Genomic DNA, 20,247 nt, shown 5'->3' with positions numbered 1-20,247 from the left:
GAGCGAGCATGTAAACTCCGGCGATATGCTCTCCTTAAGATGCCTCTTCAAACAAGAAGAATAAAATGTTGTTCCGCATATCGCGCGTTTTTACGACCTTTTGGCATCGGTCTGACGCAATATCCGCGAGAACGTCGGAGTATATCGGCGAATATTTAGAAAGAGATCATACGGGGCATCGATCCGTCGATGCGGAGAACGACGAGGCGAAGCGGGATATGCATTACTTTACGAGCGAGAGTCGAGCGGAATGTTGTAAAGCGTCGAAGTGCGTGTGCGAGCGCGGAGCGAGGGAGCGCAGCAAAATTGAAAGCTCGCGCGCCTATTATATTCCGCGTGCCAAGCGATCGCGGTGGAATGACCGGATCACTTGGCGAGACTCGACGTTTCCGCGGTGAGAGAGAGAGAGAGAGAGAGATAAGATGATATTCGTATGCCAAAAGTGGCCCGCAACGACGAATATCTATACCGAAACTGGCGATACGGAAATGTTCTCCCTCGTAATCGATTTCGCGCGGCGCGCGATGAGCCTCGAATCTTGAGCGAGACTTTTCGGATCTTGGCACAAGCTTCCAGTGTTCCAGGATGACGAAAGAGCGCGCATCGTGATTGCGAGACGGAGAGAGAGGCAGTTGGAAATCGTACACGCATCGGCGGAAAGAAACTTCGCGCGCCCATCGAATTTATCAAGGACGACGAGACTATTTGACGAATTCAATTAAAATGAGAAACGCTTACGGGACTTGGAGAGTGAAAGTGACAAAAAAAAAGCGTGGCGCAGCGTCCGATGAGAACGAATTTGAGTCAAGGGCGTGTAGCGGGTCGTTCGAAATCTGAATGAAGTGCGTAAAAAGATGAGTTTGAAAGTACGCGTATCCTCGGCGAATATGGAAATAAGAAGAAAAGGGGTTACGTAACCGTGAGTAGGAGAGCGAGGGTCGATGGTGCGATTGAAATGAGGAAAAAACCGAGCGAGTGTACGCTGGACGATCGGTACCGATCGGAAAATGGCGGATGGACGCGTCGGCGTGGATGCATGTATATCGGACAGAGGCGGGGGGGAGGGGTGAAAAGAGAGTGGAACGCTCGGCGGTGCTTTGTTCGTAGGCGCGATGCTAGAGCGCCCGAGCGGAAAACGCGATTTTATCATTTTATCATCGTCGTGCTCGAGCGGAAGCCGGCTGGTACGTTAAAACGCCATGGCGATGTGTGCATTTATATTTGCGAGTGAATTCAATATCCAGGAACGAGCGCACGCCGGGCAGTGCGCCGCGCTATTATCCTGCTCGAATGATTATTAATAACACGGGAGAGGCCAAATGGACGAGAGAATTGGAGAATTACACACACTCATAAGTATTCATTGTTCCGCGATCCTCAATAATTAATAACGCCGCTAACGCCATAATAACAACGGCAACATCGATCACACAAGCGCTCGTTGCGCGTTGTTTCCTTGAAGAGAGGAGAGAGAATAAATTATTCCGACCTTGGCACTCGATAGAGCCAGCCGGCGAAGAGACCAATCAACGAACCTCCGTCCGCGCGCTCTCCACTCGCGTGCCCAACACTGTATTACGTATTACCTCCAATTTCACGCGAACCTCTCTCCCCGCGGGCATCCGCCTCGATCCCTCTTAAAACTTACTACCCCGAGTAGTAATAAATAACTTTCGCCAACCCAGCGCATTCTCTTCATAACGAGTCGGTCGGAGCAGATTCTTCCCTCGCTTCTCCAGTATTCATATTTTCATCCTCTACTCCCCGCCGCCCGCCCGCCCCCCCCCCCCCTCCCTCCCTCTTTAAGCCTCTCTCTCTCTCGCAGCTCTCAGGAATGCTGTATTAATTTCTCAATGTGCGCCACGTGTTCGATATACATATAGCCCTCGATTCTATAAAAGTATATGCCGCACGTTCCGTTTATAAACGTCTCACATGCCGGAATATTCTCGAAACTTTCGCTCCAATAAACATAGTACGTACTCCGTAGTACCACCCGCGCGTGTATCACGTTTCCTTATATTAAATCCTTAGAGACCGAGGGAAGCGGGGGGGAAGGCCACTTCAGGAGCTGCTGCTGCTGCTGCTGCTGCAGCAGCAGTTTTCTTTCCGGAAAGCACTAGAATCGGAACTCGTCATTCTTTCGAGCGTCGAATGCGCGCACGGTAATCCCCGCTGCATGCTGGAGAACCGACGAGAGCGCTGCTAATGAGGTAATTATCCGGATAGATATGCGAACGCGAGAAGATTCGTTCTCGGGAGATTTATTCATCATTTGCACGAACAGCGATACGAGCGAGATATGAAAATATATCTCGCGAGTTACGAAGCCACGGACTGCTGTTCCAAGGCCGAGTTGCACCGACCGATCGATTATATTCTTACATCGCATTCGAGCGCTGGATCGACGTGTCGCAACGAAAGGCCTCGGCGACGATTTTACCTCGAGGATTTCGATACTCGAGCCCCCGCTCAGGACGCCCCTCTGCTCCTCGGCGCTCTCGCCGACAGGAAACCCGCGCGCTTTTTCTCTTCGCACCTTTTTTTTAACGCGCGGTGCGCGGGAAGGGGAATCGGAATTGATTCCGGACGCGGGGCGCCGGCGGCACGGACGCGGATTCATTATTTCGTCGATCGAACGCGCTTCGCCCCGGAGAAGGGGCACCGAGCCGGGGAACGCCGGTCGCTTACGACGCGCGCCGCATAGGAGAAAGTTGTTTCTCCGATGGTGAACGCACAGTCAGCTGACGCACGGACCGCACCGCGGCCAACATAAAAAATACGAAAAGCGGCGACTCGCACCCGCCACGAACGCGGACTAATCCGCTGGCCTGAACACCATTTAAAATACTCGACTCGACCGCGAAAGCTACCGACCAAGATATCCCCGAGAGGCAGAAGCATCCGTCCGAGTCACGCTATCACGATAATAAGCGATGACATCTCGATAATAATATTCGCCGCGCACGGCTCCTTCGAGAATCTTCCTTCCTCGAAGCCAACCACCATTATCCCGGGCAAATTGTGCTTATTTTCGTTTCCAACATCGCGACCATTCTTTCATCGATGTTATCATTTTTCTCGGAAAACCATTACCGAGGAAAATGTATGACCGCGGTTATACCGAGAAGCAATGATGCTGAAGTTTCCAACGTTGGAGTCCAACGAAATGATCTAAAAAATTGTTCAATAATTCTCCAATTTATTTCCTGCCGAATTTATATTTCGTAATTTTTCAATCTACACAATTATGATTCGTGAAATAAAAAACTGATGGATGTATCATTTTGTTTTCATTCATTTCGTTGGACTCCAACGTTGGAAACTTCAGCGTCGTCGAGAAGCAACGAATCGAAGCCAATTGTTCAACTTCCATTGAAATTTGATTATCCCATTAACCGGCGATTCGAGCATTTTTTTATCAAATACATACCGATTTATTCCCAACGCTGAAGCTTGCAACGTTGGAGCCCAACGGAATGAAGGAAAAAGAGATTTTTAATTCATCGATGTTTTATTTCACGAATGATTGGTGCAGATCGAGGAACTACGAATTGCAAATTCAGCAGGGAAAAAAATTGGGGATTCGCTGGAATAATTCTAGAGGTTTTTTAACGTAATTCCGTTGAACTCCGCAACGTTGTGGAAACTTCAGCGTTATATTTATTCAATAAAATCATTAATATTTATCGAAGATTAATAAAATTGATCACTTGAGTCAAGCAGCTCCGTTCGAACTGCTCGCCAGTCATGTGCCCACGCATAATTTACAGTTGTACTGATAAAATATTTGTTTGCATCTCGATTAGGCAACTGATTGAACGTCGCAGACGAGACGCAGTCGATATTTCGGTGGGGATCAGCAGCGTTTATTTATTTTTTGTTTCCTTTAGTGGTTCTCGACCAACTCGCTTTTCAACTTCGACGAATTATTTGGTCCTCGAGCGAAAAGATTTTGATATCGCGAAGATATTCGCGGGTTGAGAAGAGCAAAGTTTTTTTTCTCAAGCTCCCCGTTTGCCGTTGGGATCGGAGAAGAGAGAAAGGGGCCTTCGGCGATCGACTGAAAAATCTGACTTGATAAAATAATATGAATAGTCCCCGTTTAATTAGCGAGTTGAAATAGACTCACTGAGGAGGAATTTCATTGGACAGGGAAGTGCGGCGAATTAGAGACGAGGACCGAGAGCGTCGAGGAGTAGAAAAACGTGAGAAAAAAGATTCGATCGGAGAAGGTTGAAAGGAAGAAATATAATATTTGTTGGATGGTTTCATTGGCGCGTATGCCCGGGCGTTGACAGTTATATTCGCGGGTTAACTCTCAAGTTTTCTCGTGGCAAAGGAGGTTCGAACAAAGTTTCTAATGGCCTCGGCCCGAGTAGCGCCGGAGCACCATAGTGCGCCGCGCGTTTGCCTCTGTGAAAGAGCGAACGCACGCTTTACTCGAAGCAATTAACCCGACTGACTCGCCAAGCGTGCGCGACTTCGCGGGAGTACAAGAAACGAGCGAGAGTTGGAAAACTCCAAGGACCGCTCTTTCCAACTTTGAAACGTTGGGTATTCGTATACGATGATTATTGTTATTTTCATTCTTCAATAAAAATTACGTAATTTTGCGCGATCAGCCAAAAAAATAATGAAATTACGAGTCATCGCATTCGGACGAACGAATCTAAACTCGCCTCCTGGGCACGATCTTTCCCCTTTTTTTGACACGTTCTCGAACGAGACGAACGCATACCAGCAGGGGACAAACAAAATATTAACTCCTTTGCCGAGACAAAAATATTCTTGAAGCTAATTGTGAAGTAGCGGGATCGGGAATAAAAACTGTAAACAGAGTAGCGCCGTGCCGCGTCGTGGCTTCAAGATTGCTGTTGACATTCCGGGAAAGAGAGCAAAAGTCGAGCCCCACGCGCGCACCCTCCAACGAAATTATTCCGACGACGAGAAGTTTTTATTCGTCAACTATTTACCATTCTTTTGAATCGATGAAATAATATAATTTAACAAAAGGCACGAGCCGAATATTATCGATGTAACGATATTCGGAATTGATAAAACACATAAAAGAAATATACAAAGAAAAACATTTTTTATTATTTTTCTTTGTTTATAGTATTTTATTATTGTTATTATAAATGTGCCTCGTGCCGGCTCGTGCGATAAACCAGCACAACATTCGTTCCAAGTAAAATCACTGTCAGCATGCATTACTAATTATAACCGCACAATTATCGTTTCTATCGTATCTCCGCAGAATGATTTACGTTTTCATTATTTTTGTTGGAGAGCGATTATTTGAAATAAAAACTTCATTAATATGCGAAGGTTACGATCGACGTTGAACGGGAGAAGAGAAAAGATTTAATTATCGCGTGAAAACGTGCCGGAGGAGAATTGCACAATTATCGTTCTCCAGTCAATTTCGAGTGAATATTTATATAAGTAACGAAAAATACGAGTGTCAAAATAATTTAAAAAAAACGGATATAAAATATTGTGTTTACGAATATGCTCTGCTTACCGTGTGCGTGCCAGATATCCGTGCATCGGGTCATCAAATAATTTTACGCAATCCCTGTCATGTAGCACGCATGCATGTATCCTCGCCGTGCGTCCAATTAAAATGTTATGACAAACGGAAGAAAACAAATTTTACAACATATTACGCGAAACTGAGACACTCTTATACGTCAAACTGAGACATATTTCACACTTTTCGTTTCATCAGTACGGAGATTGAGAAAAAGTCGACATGTGCACGAGTTGTTTGATGGCTTTTATTCGACAGATTTAACACACTGACGTCACACCGGTCATCGCGCAATAAATACGATAAACGAAAAAATAATGACAGCGGAACGTTGGGATTTACGAGTTGAGGAAGAAAGCAGAGCAGAAGAGAGAAAGGAAGGGAGAGATAGAGACAGAGAGACGGACAGAGGAAGTGAAAGAAAGAAAGAGAGAGCGCGCGCGCGTACCGAATTGTTGAACGAGCAATAATATAACCAACTCCAGAGACGACGAGACGGACCAAGTGTCAGCACTGCACTGACCAACTGACTCGCGCTCTCGAGCATTCACCAAGGCGATAAACAAACTCGGCACGCTACCCTACCCTCGCGCGTCCCTTGCCTTACCCCCACCCTTCGCTGCACTCCTACTTCTCCTCTTTCTCTTTCGCGCTCGCTCACCCTCTTTGTTCGAACGACGCGCCATAGACTCGAAACGCTCCAAACTGTCACTGGTTTCTCTCTTCTATCGCTTTCAACGTGCTCTGCTCTCGCAACCCTCTCGAATCTTCTCCCACCGTTGGTGCGTCGCCTGCGCCGTTCACCGTTCGCTTTCTTCCTGTATCTCCTCCCCCGGGACCCCCGGCAATCCCGGCATTACCGACTCGACTGTGCTCGAGCAACCCGGCTCGTTAACGTATTGTCGGCCACGCTAATTTTCCTATTATGCATCTGGCGAAACTTGCTCATCATACGCTCTCTCACATATTTTGGGCTCGAACAACCGAGGGACGATCGACCAACGAACGTACAAACTGTGTATTTCGCGTCGGTTTCACTAACGCGACTCACTCGCCAAAACGCACGAGAAGCAGGTTTTTTTTCAGCACATGCGCCTCACATTTACGCGGCGATGTGTTACGCGAAGGGACGGTCGAGAATGACGCGCATGACCCTTCGCTCCGACCTCACTACTATGACTGTACCGTTTTATACCGAATAACACAATAGCAAGAGTAAAGCAATCTCCGTACTAGTTGCGACATCTACGCGCGCGCGTCGCTTCCCGAGTTCGAGGATTTACCGACAGTCCATCACCTCTGATTTTCCGATAAAATGGAAAAAAATACTAAAAAATATTTGTCGAGAATCGTAAAACGAACGGATAAGCAGTGTCAACTTGAAAAATGTTTAATTTTCTGCTAAATTTCAATAAAAGTACACACGGTAAACTAGCGTTCAACCTTAACGGTTGTGCGTCGAAAATGGCGGCGACTCGACGACATCACGGAGACAACGTAGTTCATTGTTACGCCGTCAGAGAGACGGGGAGCGTTGGTGTTTCTCTTTCAGTTCGGTCCGTGCCTTTTCCGGTACATTCGCTAACATGGTGCGTATATTATTTTGACATTTTGCCTTAAAAATCCATTTATATATCGTCGATCCGTACGAAAAATGTTTGTAGATCGTGAATCGATTATTTGGGAATATTTACTGAATACAATAGTGCCGATATTAGACAGGGGATATATTTTTTGACCACGTATTCGGTCGCTCAAAATTTGGTTGTTGAGGCTTCGGTTGACCGTTGTTTTCTTGGTTATGCCTGTGATCAACGCCTAAACGTGAATCCCACCGCGCATTTTTCCTTTACGATCTTATTAATTCATGTTTATTTCCATTTTTCACAGGGTCGTGTCAGGACTAAGACGGTCAAAAAGGCCGCTCGAGTCATCATCGAGAAATACTACACTCGATTGACTCTTGATTTCCACACCAACAAGAGGATATGCGAGGAAATCGCTATTATTCCCAGCAAACCTTTGAAGAACAAAATCGCTGGGTGAGTCGTTATGTTTATTCTTCTCATATTTTTCAAATCGTTGATCTTATCAAAGCTTACGTTACAAATTGACCACCAATGTTGAAACTTCAAAGTCCAGTTTGTTTTCCTACAAATTTAGAGTATCGCAGTACTTTTGTATACGCTCAAGATCTTTTCACCTCGCCAGAGAGGCTATCGAATTTAATATCTAATAACAAATGAATCGAATATTCAACGAGAAGAACCTTCGTTAATATTAACAAGTGAATCTACCGTCAACAGATTTGTTACGCATTTGATGAAGAGACTTCGTCATAGTCAAGTACGTGGTATCTCCATCAAGCTGCAAGAAGAAGAGAGGGAACGTAGGGATAACTACGTACCTGAGGTTTCCGCTCTGGAGCATGACGTCATCGAGGTTGATCCTGAGACCAAGGAGATGCTTAAGATGTTGGAGTTCAGCAACATTTCCGTTCTTCAGCTTGTACAACCGTCGACTCATCAATACAGAAGAAATTAAACGCGTTACCTCTCTCCTTACGATAAAAACTGTCATGTTTTTTCAATAAATATGAAAAAAACTGGCAGCTGCGTCCAATTCATTTTCCTACAACTTTTACCATTCCTCGTTTCGGGCCATCGTTCGCTTACCTTTTCCTAAGCTACAGTTTAGACAAAATTCCACACACTAAATGCCTCGCTTATATAGAATTTTATTTACAATTTAATCATATGGTTGTACTCTCTTTATTGAGTATCAATATGTTGTATGTCACTGAATTTCAAATATCCTATCTGGACAGAGAAAGATGCAAGTACATGGGAATTGTGGGTAGGGCCATCACGACGAATTTTAGCGAATTATCCCTTCTACAGTCTACTATCGCAGGAAGAAAAGAGAGGGAAGAATGAATGATCATGTTTGTTTTCACCGCAGTCAGCGTTACATATTCAGTTCGAGTTCGGTTCGATAAAATTGTTTATCAATGCGAGTTTGGATTGAGAGATTTGAGCAATCCGGTTAAAAATCCGAGTTCGATCGTAGCGCTAAAGGACAGAAGCGGAATTTTCGAGAAGCGTGCATGCAGAGTCAAGTTCGATGGTGTTACGCCTGCGCAAGCGAAGCGACTAACCCGAGACGACGGAGCATCGAGGAGGAGAAACAACCAACAGCTTCCCTGGTTTCGCGTTCGTACTTCGTTCGTTCGTTCGTCGTGCGAGCGGGCGGGTGAAACAACCCGACCCACGGACCCAACCTAACGGGAATGATACAGTGTTGCGAGAGCGTCGAGTAGCCGCGAGGAAAGCACGCCGCGATTCTTGCTTTTACCCTTTCGTAAGTTCCTCGGACATTCGCGAAACTTTCGACGATTGTACGAGAAATGACAAATCATTTGTCGCCGATTTCGGGTTCGACAATTATTGTTCATTAATTATAAATCATCGAACCAACAAAACCGGATGCGAGATAGTAATATAAGTATAATGTGCCGGGATTGACGAATCTTTCTCCTCTCTCTTCACATTTGCGAGCTGTAGTCTCCTCGTGTCAAGTTGTCTCTTGAATAAAACGCGTGTCGTCAAGATTGCATAAAGCAGTGATTTGACAATGTCTATACACGAAAAAATCCGATAAATAAACAAACAAAAACTCGATGCGTGTGCGAGAAGCGCCGAGAGATTCGTAAATTACATCGAAGGGGACGAGAATATAAAAATAATAAAATTGGAAAGACTAATGACACAACGAGACGGATAATGAAGGCGGCTTCTTTGGAGAATGGTTATATATCGGTGGTGCACCAGTGACCCGACACAACGAAATAGTGTACAGTGGTGCGTGGTCGTCGTCGTCGCGGTGGTCGTTGTAGTGGTTTTGCGCGTGTGTACGAGAGCGACTACCACACGCCGACCGACGACGGGCTCTGCGCGAACGATCGTTCCAAGTGGCGAGGCTCTCGCTCGGCTGGCCTTTCAGTCGGTCCGTCGCTGCTGCTGCGCGCTCAGCACACACGACACCTCTTCCGTGTATACCCTCGTACGTTTTTTATTTTATTTTCTTTCAACTCGACTTGCCTCCTTCGTCGAAGACGACGACACAACGACGACCACGGGGAGCTCTCTCTCTCGCGCTATGTGAGAGCTGAAGGTTCACGGGGCACTCGGTGTACCCCTGGCCTGGCAAATTCAAAGAGTGAGAGAGAACGATCGAGGAGAGTCGGACAGGCAAAGACCAGAAATCCCACACGAATTCTCTCTTTTCTCTCCCGTAGACACGAAAATACAAACCGTCTCGCGTCGAACAAGTAATCCTACACAAATTCTCTCGATGTGATAAATACATCGTAATACATATAAACAGAGACACACGATCAAATAGAAAAAGGAGATTCTCCCAACGTATTCTGTGTGTATGTGCTGTGTGCGTGTGCGTGTGCCTCGCGAGGTAAGCAGCGTTAGAAATTAAGGAGAAAGACAAGAAATTGAAGTTTATTCGATGGACTCGTTGGACGATGAAGTAAGAATAAAAAAAGTTGAAAGGGGTTCGAAGCTTTGCGAAGACGACGGAAAGAATCGCTGCTAAACCGAGGGATCCGAGAGATCCCGAGGTAGCGAGTTACCTTTCCGCCTCTATACATCGTGAATTCGGTGAAATGGAGTGTCCGCATCTAGCACAGAGCATACGTATCGGCAGCGACGACCTCGAGACAACTTGTACAAAGGATCTGCCTTTCGTCTGTGCAGGTATGAAAGTATTATCATCATCATCATCATCGTCGTCATCATCGGACTTGTTATATTTCAATGAAAACATACGAAAAAGAATTTAAATAAAATAAAATAATGACCCAAGAGGAATCGAATCTCATCTCCATGCCCCTCCTCGAACTCCCTCACACACCTCTTTTACTTGATTTCTTCCAACTCGTCTCTCGCTTTCTCTCTCTCTGACTGGCATTACCAGCAGGCGGAAAATCTCTCACTTTTCTGTCATTCCATCGCTCGCGTATTATCGCGTGTACAGAAATTCGAAAAAATCACTCCCCTCCGTCGGGCTCGTGTTTTTCCTTCTCCAAAGCCTTTTTCATCAGCGTTCGTTCCGTTCGCAGCTGCAACTCGAAACTCTTCTCATAAACAACGCGATCGTTCCTTTTTTTATTCGTAATGTCAATTCCTGCTAAAATGAGGCTCTGGCGAACGTTCGTTGGAGAAAATGCTTCGGTCAGGAGTCCTCAAGTTCGCGTAGAGAAAAAAGGCTTTGAAAGAGGAAGCGAGAGAGAAGTAGAATAGCAATAGCGTACTGAGGCTAACGCAGGCCGTTCCTCTCACGGCCTTGAAGTCAACTGCCAACACGTATCCCCGACCAGCCCCCCTCGTCCTTTCACACAACCACGAGAATTACTACTACCGTGCAACAGACCACGCGTTACGGATCGCGAATCCCTCTTTCCCGGAAATCGGCCTATCTCGCTCGAGGCTTCTCTCTTCCTCGGCTCCCGCGTCCTCATCTTTCCGCGTATTCCCGTCCGGCCGTTTCTCATCCCATCGGCAACGCACACGCGCCGCGCTCCATTTTCCATCTCGTTAACCAAACTTTTCTTTCGATACTTTTCCTCTCTTATTTAACTCGCGCGTCACTCTCATTTTTTCTCTAAAACTCTCCGTGTGCACCCGCGATACAGTTGAATCAAACTATTTGTCCGCTGGGCGTACGAGGGGGAAGGAAAAATCGGGAAAAAAGGAGAATCGAGGCAAGTTTGTATTTTTTTTTTCATGGGATTTTAACTCGCAATAAAATTCATAACGACGCCGCTCTCAAGTTCGCTCGGCAAGTGTCCCGCGCACACGACGCTTATTACATTCGTGTGACTCGTCCGAATATCGTGTGTGTGTGTGTGTGTGTGTGTGTGTGTGCGGGCGCGTTCGTCATTGAAAAATCAATACGAGACGGGCACTAATCAGCTGGGAGTTGGGAGATCCCGTCATCGGAACATTTGACACCCTCGATTGGCAACTCCGCTCGTTTCTCTCTTTAATCCCGATCGACCCGGTCAGAATTCGTTTACAGATTTGCCTTCGCACATATTCGTATATTCGGTTCGATGATAATTCCTCGGTTTTTCTTCGGCGGGTACATTCATTTGATCGTTCGTTGGGCACGAGGAGGCTAAAAACTATTGCGGACGTCGCCCTTCGACTCATTTTCCTTGCTTTATTTTTTCTTCGCCGTCGACCTCGAGACTGTATCGGGAGCTGCGGCGAAACCGGCGAGTACTGCGAGGAGCTCTGCAGCGAGTACTCGCCCTTCGCTTTTTACGTCGTTTCTCCGCTCTCTCTCTCTCTCTCTCTCTCTCTCCGGCGCGTTGCTGCTTTTATTCTTTCCCGTCGTCGTTTGTCCGACGACGAGGGGAAACCTCGATCGAGCCTCGTCGCTTTTTCGACGATCGTACGCGGCTACGAAATTGCGTGGAAAAGGGATTAAAAATATTTGGTTTTTTGAGAAGCTAAACAGGGAAAATGTGGCCTGGTCGAGCCTCGACGATCTCGCAGCTGAAGCTGTACGAGCGCGTGGCCGTTTCCTTATCACGAAATTCGTCATGTCGATCGGTGCGTGTCTAAAGGCCGGCCGAAGTATTATTGCTCTCGCTATTGTTCTCGGGGGAGAAAGTCCAGCACGAGTCCGAGAACATCGGATCGGAGCATCACCGCGCGCGCGGTCGCTTCATATATTTCGATGATGTTTGGATGAAAAAGGGAAGCCGAGAGAAATGGGCGAGGACGCGCGGGACTCGTTCGCCCGGCGAATAAAGAAGTATGGCCGTGGGAGACGACGGCGGCGGCGACGAAGAGCGCGTCGAGACGCTCGCATCGATTTAAAAGGCCAACGAGTGATACCGTGCGAATTATTTATATACGCGAGAACGGGGTGGGGAGAGGAGTGTGCGCAACGAGCCTTCCCGGTTTTTCATTCGTCTGGGATTTCTCGCCTCGTCGTTTCTCCTCTCGCCGATTTTCCGCACCAGCACTTTCTCTCGCGCGTCACAACCGATATCCGCGAACCCTCCTCTCTCCCCCGAGCCTCGCGGCCAAAAAACCTCATTTTCATGAAACGAGAAAAAAACAAGCCCGCTCGCACGGAGGAGCCCTCGAAAATTGTGCAAAAACGACGAAGAATTGAAATACGAAATCGTTTCGCTCAAGCCCCCGCGGAGTGAGCTTCGAATATTCTCGCATCAAAATCGATAACGCATGCGACGAAGCGTCGGGCTCCAGGGCGCTTCATCGTACTTTCATTCCTTCCCCGCGCGAGAGAGCGGGAAGGCCGTTTTTACACTCGAGCTACGAAATACACGTGCATCAATAAATACCGAGGCTATATACGTATTTGTACGTGCTAATCGATCAGCTGGTTATCGCCGAGCTCGCGCGACTCGCTTCGTCGTGTCTCTCCCTGCTCCCGAACTCGTAGCAGCGAAAGTATACGCACGGAGCGAGGCCGAAACTCTGGTCTACTTCGAGGAGAACGGACTGTATGTAAAAAATATATACGCGTACGTCGAGCGATGGGCGAATAAACGCGGAGCAGGCTGTTTCGGAGCGTGACGCGCGAGAGGATTTATCAATGGTTCGAATTTTCCGAGTCATCGGGACATTAGTCACGCGCGTTCGTTTTGAAACTCCGTCGCGACATTTTTTTATAGATATGAACACGCGCGCGGCAGCTAACATTTTTTTCTCGCCTCCTTTTCCTTCCCTCCTCGTCTTCATTCCAAATATTCTTCTTTCAGGATTCGAGCACTCTTTGTGCCGAGCACACTGCCGAGGGAACGAATCGCGCGGAACGATCGCGTTAAGTGCGAAGAGTCGCGCGGTGGCGGCTCGATAAGGGAACTAATGGGGGGAAATAGTGGAAATTGGCTCGAGCTCTGGCGCTATCTTGCGCAAGCAAACTCGAGATTTTCCATCGTTTTTCGGTTCGAGTCAATAGCGTCGTTCTTTCTGAGCGCAAAACGGCGGCGTTCGAATCGACGGAATCTACCAGCAACGTTGATTACTGATTTTGTTTTTCTTTCATATGTTTTGACGTCTGTGCGAGAGAGAGAGAGAGAGAGAAAAAAACGACACTGGTCGAAATGCCATCCGGAAATTGTTGATTCCGAGCCCGGATGGTATGCTCCGATCGAGAATTTTCTCATTCGGGCACCCTAATTATCAACGGTTGACGTCAATCGACCGAGCGAGAACGTAAGATGCATTGAAATTTGATGTTATTTTCAACAGTATGCGGAACGGAAAAGAGTACGTGGCTGTGTCTGCACTGCGGGGCTGTGCACTGCGGACGTTACGTCGCCGGTCATGCACTCCAGCATCACGAGAAAAATACTCAGCACTGCGTCTGCATAGACTGCGAAAATTTGGCGGTTTATTGGTGAGTTTTCGACGATTGTTGAGCGACTTTGCGAGTCAAGGTAACGCGAGAATCGAGCGAGATAAAACGACATAAAATAGGAAATACAGAGCGAGGTTTGGTCATTTCGAAAATGCACTTTCCTCGGGAAACGTTGGAGTTTCTTTTTACCAATTTTGTTTTCACACGACGCTCAAGTTTGCGACGTTCGAGCCCAACGAAATGAAGGAAAAAAAAATTTGTAATCGATCAATTTTTTATTTCACGAATCATTGGTGTACGTCGATAAACTACAAATTTAAAATTCGGCAGGAAAGAAAATTGGAGATTTACTGGAATTATTCGAGAGTTATTTTACACATCATTTCGTTGGACTCCAACGTCGGAAACTTCAGCGTCACAGTGGTTGGGGTTTTCCAAACGTATTTTCCGGTTCGGCAATGCTCTTGGATGATCGATAGAAGAAAAAAGTGGATAAATTTTTGTTTATTTTTCGAAGAAACATCAACAAAGTAGAGCGTAATTTATTTATTAACGCGATTTCTTTTCCCGACTGTTGTGCAGTTACAGCTGCGACGAGTACGTGGTAAACGACACGTCGAGCGGTCACATAGAGAAGATTCGGCAGAGCGCGTTTCGGAAGAGCGAGCACAAGGAGAACGAGGAGGGTTGTTGGGGCTCGTCGAGTTCGCCGGGTCTGGAGAACGTCAACGGGGAAGAGGACGACCCGGAGGCGGCGTTGTGGAAAGCGGAGGTCGTTGTGCGTAATCTTCGACCGAGAACGAGAAAGAGGCTACACTCGTTGGACGGTACGAGCGGGGACAATCGTCCGGTTGCGAAGCGTCGCAGTTCCAAATTAACCAAAGAGAAGAAAGTCGTCGGTCTGAGAAACCTCGGGAACACGTGTTTTATGAACGTCGTTCTTCAATCGTTCAACAATATTAGCCATTTTTGCGAATATCTGACGCAAATGCCGAGCCTCGAGGGCATAGCGTTCGACGAGCCGCCGACGCACCGGGGTCGCATCGTTGCCCCAGGACGAGCGAAAGAGCTCAGCGACGCTCTCCTCGCCGAGGAGCTCCGCAAGGTATTTCCTCGACGAGTGCGACCCAGCAGTAAAATTCGAGGGCTTCTCGTCCCTCTCGAACTCATTAATTATATTTGTTTATCTTATTTTTTCTATTGTGTCGATCGTGAAAAAACTACGACGATGACGACGAAGGTTCTTCTTGGTTTGAGTCTCGGTGGATCGAACGGCCAGGCCATTTCGCCCGAGTGCCTGTTCCTCGTGATATGGAAGGTGGTGCCACGTTTTAGGGGCTACCAGCAACAAGACGCTCACGAGTTCCTCACGTACATGCTAGACAGGCTGCACACCGAGTTGCTCCAATTATTACCGAGACTCGGTCACGAGCCGCTCGGTCTTCGTGGAAAACAGAGTATAGTCACAGCCGTCTTCGGTGGTACGCTCCTCAGTGTCGTGAGTTTTTTTTCCCACTCTCTCTCCCCCCGCCCCCCCCCCCCCTTCGTATTCCGAATGCGTCGTCTTTCTTCCTCGATGCGAGTGAAAATCGTGTTTTTTTCTTTTTTTTTTCTCTCAGGTCCACTGTATGAACTGCCGAACGGACTCCAAGACCCACGAACCCTTTCAAGATCTCTCGTTGGACATTCCGGACAGGCTGCAAAGGCGAGCCAAGGAACAGGAGGAAGTTTGCAGTCTGACTTACAGCCTCTCGCGATTCTTCAAGGTCGAGGAGCTCGCCGACAGCGAACTCTACTTTTGCGACAATTGCGTGGGTAAGCAACGTTCCACCAAGAGGTTCTGGATACACAGGCTGCCTAACGTAAGTTATCCTTCGACAATTTTCTCTCCCCCTCCTCCCCCCTCGATCAACGGAATTTGTCTTATCCTTATTTTTCGTCTCCTCCCGCGCAGGTGTTGTGCCTTCACATTAAAAGATTTCGGTGGTGCAATTCGTATCGCTCGAAAGTCGACACGCAAGTTGATTTTCCCATGGAATCGCTGGACATGTCGCCCTTCACCGTTCGAGGCACGTCCGGCGTCAAACTCGGTCCTCAAAACAGCCACCTCTATGATCTCGCAGCTGTCATAGTTCACCACGGTTCGGGGTAGGTGTTTTTTTTTTATTATCTACTCTCAACTTGAATTCGCAACAAAGGACCGACTAACCGATATTTTGTTCGTTTCGCTTGGATGAAACGATCAACAGGGCTGGAACCGGACATTATACTGCCTTTGCCGTGCACGATGGTCAGTGGTTTCATTTCAACGATAGTTCGGTACGACCGGCCAGTGCCGATTCCGTTGCAAAGTGCAAGCCTTACATTCTCTTTTACGTGCGGAAAGAATTTTCGATTCCCCCGCCGTTGTGACGCCGGGGGACCGGGGCTCAGCATCCCGGGCATCCCGGTGAATGCGACGAGTCCGAGGAGGACAGCCGCAACGACGAGAACAAAGACCGCGAATCGATCGCTCCGAGCTCACCGAGAAAGCGAAGAAACAATGGCTTGACCGTGAGGAAAAGCGATACGAAAAGCATCGCCGAGAACGAGACGAGCAGCCCGGAAAAGTCACAAACCCCCGAACACCGCCCTTCGAACAGCGAGAGATCGACGCGTGCTCATTTATAAATAAATATATACGCGCGAACAAACGAAATAGAATTGGTTCAATCGCGAAGGTTTCCGGATAAAAGTGTGCGTGCGTGAATGTATGTTTAGCCTTTGGAATGAACGTGCGATCCGCGGCTTCTTCTCGCCCCCCCTCTTGTCCGTCCTTGTTGAGAGCGCAAACGCCAAGTCACGAGAGGCATGATTTTATTTTCTACCAACGTCATTTTGTCTCTAATCGATGAATTTTTTCTCCATCCGGAAGGATTTTTCGTTTCTGTGCTCAACGGCGGAAGGAAAAAACGCGCGCGACTACTTTTTTCGCGTCCTTGTGCCATGCTCTTTCTAATAACCCGCGCACTCTCTCCCTTTCTCTTGCTCTCCTTCATTCTCTCTCAATCCGAGAACACTCATCATCTTTTTGTATTTATCTCCGTTACCCTGTCATTTTCGCAAACGCCTCATTTTCGCAGTCCCCGCTTTACATTTTCTTCGATTCACTTATTTCGTCAAGAGGTGAGCAAATTGTATATTTTTCTAGATGTCGGGCGATATAGTAATGTTACGGAGGAGGAAAAAGGGAAAAAGAGTTGCCAGCTGTTTGGACGACGATGGTAATTCATTGTGATATAGGAAAACGAAGGCATTAAGGTGTGCCACGAAATATGGTCATAGGTCATGTACAGAAAGGGAGGGTCTGAGAGAGAGCGAAAAAGGGAGAAGGGGGGGGGGGGGGCAGAAAAAGAGAAGAAATCGAATACGGCATCGGCGATAAAAGTATATTATGTATGTGTATAGAAATATGAGTGTGTATTTATGGAGCAAAGACGCGGAGGCGAGTGCGCATCGCGAATTTCGAGGCTCTTCGGGTTGTCGAGACTTTTGTATCGAAGTATTATTCAAGCATTTTCTTTCCTATTCTCGTTCGTTTCGTATTTGATTTTTTTCCTCGTCAAATCCGTTTGAAATTTGACGAAAGTAACGCGGAATACTTTAGCTGAAAGCCGGAAGAGCTTGTCCCGGGCTAGCGCTCCCGTCGGTGAGATCGATCGACACTGCGAAACGTCCCAATTGTGTTTGTGTTTTTGCACCCGTAAACCGATCGTTCTTACCCGGGTTATCGCTAGATTTCGCGAGCGTCGAACTCGTCCTCCCACAATCTGGACTCTCGTCTCCGTTCGGAAGATGTTTCAAAGACGAACAATCGAAACTCCGAACTCGTGACGACGGCCAGCGGCGAAACGCGCGCAGCTAAACTCTTCATTTTCGTTTCGTTAATATAGAAATCGTTTTTCCTTTTCTTTCTTCTCCGCGTTCGATGGATCTAAGCTCATTTTTACAAGTTCTATGCGACGCGAGAATTCCCTCAGCTCGGAGAGTCGAGCGAGCGATCTGTCAACGAACTTTCCGAGGAGACTTCTTTCGGTGGTACAATAGAAACGAGAAAAACACCTTAACGGCGAAGGAACATGACTCCCTGGCCGAGCCAATACTCGACCTTCTCCCCAGATACGTTCTACGACTCTTATGTGATTATTTAAAGACTTATTTTTTCTATAAACGATTATAAATGTAATTATAAGTTGAACAAGTATCGAGGTGAAAAGAAGAAACAAGATCTTCTAGCGAGTATGAGTAAAACCTTTTATTGAGACGAATGAATGTGACGTAAGACGAAAAACGAGCCAATCGACGACATAGCAAAGATATAACACGAAAGAAACTATGATGTAATTCTTAATATCGAGAAAAAAAAACTCGACGCGAAATAACAAAAAGGCTGAAACGAATGGAAATATTATAACGCATAGGCGTGAACGATGATCGAGTTATTACGACGACTAAGAAAAAAGTCGGAGATGGCCCGGTAACGAGAATTGTAAAATGAACCGCTGAACGAATAAACAAGAAAATTAAATGACGAACAGTTATGCGCGGGGATTGAATAAAAGAAAATACAAATTCAATTCTCCCACTCTTATTCATTTGTCGCGGTGACGAGCTAATATTTCGTGCTGCCGAATTCTTTTCCGTTTTCTTTACCTTCGGACCATCGAGCTCGGATTTCTTGAGCTTTTCACAAACTGAAAGATCGCAAAGCTCTGTCGGTTAATCAGATTTTCGTATGTCGGCTTGCGCTCTTGGATTATTGAGCGAATGCCGATCGTTTGGTAGGAAATGCGTATCGATAGTAGTCGTCGCCGCGGATTAAAAATCGACAAAATTTCGAGCAAAAACAGCCCCGCTCGGGATCAATATCAGCCTCTTCCTCACGGAAATTTCCAGTTGCGACGATTTCGTATTTTTCTATATCCCCGTCGAGAGGATTGAACGTTTTTACGGATTCTTTGTTCGATCGAGTTTCGTCGCCGAGTCCCTCGACCCACAGGCCGTCGCGATTGGAGCAGAGTCTGTTCGTCGGCGGCGCTTCCCCCGTCGTTTCGTACGTACTCGCGGAACTCGCTTCGCCAACTCGACACGCTTTGTTTTCGTAAAGGACTCTCGTTGTTTCGAGGTTGAATCGTTGCTCGCTCGACTTCCATCGTCTCCAGCGAGACAATTTTCCAACGAACTTTCTTATTTTGGGTACAAACGGGCGGCGCTTATCGTAGCTTCGGATGTTCGGGTGAGTCGAAAAAGCATCGCTCGCCTCGAACGTTGCCAATTCCATTCCACCGTTGAGACGAACGTGATTCTGATCGAATCCCAGCCGATAAGCGGTTTCGGAATGAGCGTTTCTCGCTGCTTTTACAAACGGTGGCGAAGACTTGCCGCAAGTTATCGTGAACGGCGAACGCTCTTGACTCTTTTTCCGGACACCGAGGTTCGAGGAATTTCTTCTAGAATCGTTCGGCGAGGCCTCCAGCCGCGAGAGAGACGACGACACTTTGCCTCGGTAAGGCGACCAACCGTCGAGCGCTTTGCGCAGGGCTTCCATCGTATTCTCGCTCCTTTCAGTTATTTTTTCCAAAGTTTTTCCCGGGGAATCGATCGTTTCGACTCGTTCTCGAATCTCCTCGTAAGACAGTTTCTTCGCGATCGATCTCGACGGGGAAAAGATATTTTCTTCTTCGATAAAAATTTTATTTTCCTTGTTTGTGCCCGCAGCGTTCTCGAGCCGCTTTCCAGCTTTGGGAGTCTTGGGAACGCCCTTGGAATCCTCGCTGACGGATCTCGACGGGTTCGTTGCTGCGCTGCTACTCGACAGCTTCGATAACGCCTGCATCGAGACTCCTGGAGAAATCAAACACGAACGAGAGCCTGATTTGTCAAGATCTTTTTCCAAGTCTTGGGAGCAAGAATCGGACGAACGACTGGTCATCCCTCGGTTCAGTTCCGACGCATTATCGGCCCAGAACAAATTCCTCGATGTTGGGCCTGGCCACTTTCCATCCGAGGGTCTTCCGTGAGCCTTGCTCGGGGAGCGATCTTTCCTCGTTGTCAGGCCCGGTGAAACTTGGCTCGTTTCACTGCTCAAATTTTCATTTCCTTTGGTCAAATCCTCGCACCGATCTTCGTAAACGTCGAACGCTGCGCCGTGCGCCAGATTGGAGTCACCTTCATTCGCCGCCTTTGAGTCGTTTTGCCAATTCTTCTCATCGGAATCGGACTTCTCGACGGTTCGATCGCTCGGTGCTTTTGAATGC

At 47.3% G+C, this 20,247-nt stretch overlaps 3 protein-coding genes across 4 annotated transcripts in view; 2 read left to right on the top strand and 1 right to left on the bottom strand.

The window, feature by feature from the left end:
* Positions 1-6,662, bottom strand: part of Fur2 (furin-like protease 2) — a 117,960-nt gene extending 111,298 nt beyond the window's left edge. Inside the window, exon 1 of one of the 2 annotated variants that reach the window (XM_043422406.1) lies at positions 5,528-6,662. The gene's annotated coding sequence lies outside the window, so the exon portion shown is untranslated. The remainder of the gene's footprint in view (positions 1-5,527) is intronic. The other variant, XM_043422407.1, reaches the window with a different exon arrangement.
* Positions 6,663-6,981: 319 nt separating this feature from the next.
* Positions 6,982-8,147, top strand: RpS17 (ribosomal protein S17). The gene is made up of 3 exons (XM_043422414.1): positions 6,982-7,125; positions 7,427-7,578; positions 7,843-8,147. Exons 1-3 carry the CDS (start codon positions 7,123-7,125, stop codon positions 8,078-8,080), a joined length of 393 nt encoding a protein of 130 aa, XP_043278349.1. The 5' UTR covers positions 6,982-7,122; the 3' UTR covers positions 8,081-8,147.
* Positions 8,148-8,704: 557 nt separating this feature from the next.
* On the top strand, positions 8,705-18,567 carry LOC122412170 (ubiquitin carboxyl-terminal hydrolase 3-like). The gene is made up of 7 exons (XM_043421529.1): positions 8,705-10,305; positions 13,843-13,990; positions 14,534-15,056; positions 15,192-15,449; positions 15,571-15,813; positions 15,906-16,099; positions 16,201-18,567. Exons 1-7 carry the CDS (start codon positions 10,215-10,217, stop codon positions 16,361-16,363), a joined length of 1,620 nt encoding a protein of 539 aa, XP_043277464.1. The 5' UTR covers positions 8,705-10,214; the 3' UTR covers positions 16,364-18,567.
* The last annotated feature ends 1,680 nt before the right edge of the window (positions 18,568-20,247 follow it).

This window comes from Venturia canescens, chromosome 6 (assembly GCF_019457755.1).
Source record: "Venturia canescens isolate UGA chromosome 6, ASM1945775v1, whole genome shotgun sequence".
In the NCBI taxonomy this organism is placed as follows: Eukaryota; Metazoa; Arthropoda; class Insecta; order Hymenoptera; family Ichneumonidae; genus Venturia; species Venturia canescens.
The sequence above is the reverse complement of the archived record's forward strand: the minus strand, read 5'-3'. Positions and strand labels throughout refer to the sequence as shown.

Coding starts and splice junctions, on each gene's coding strand:
- LOC122412170 (XM_043421529.1), top strand. CDS start 10,215: ATGGAGTGTCCGCATCTAGCACAGAGCATACGTATCGGCAGCGACGAC. Junction 13,991..14,533: donor GAAAATTTGGCGGTTTATTG/GTGAGTTTTCGA, acceptor ACTGTTGTGCAG/TTACAGCTGCGACGAGTACG. Junction 15,814..15,905: donor GGATACACAGGCTGCCTAAC/GTAAGTTATCCT, acceptor CCTCCCGCGCAG/GTGTTGTGCCTTCACATTAA.
- RpS17 (XM_043422414.1), top strand. Junction 7,579..7,842: donor TTGAAGAACAAAATCGCTGG/GTGAGTCGTTAT, acceptor TACCGTCAACAG/ATTTGTTACGCATTTGATGA.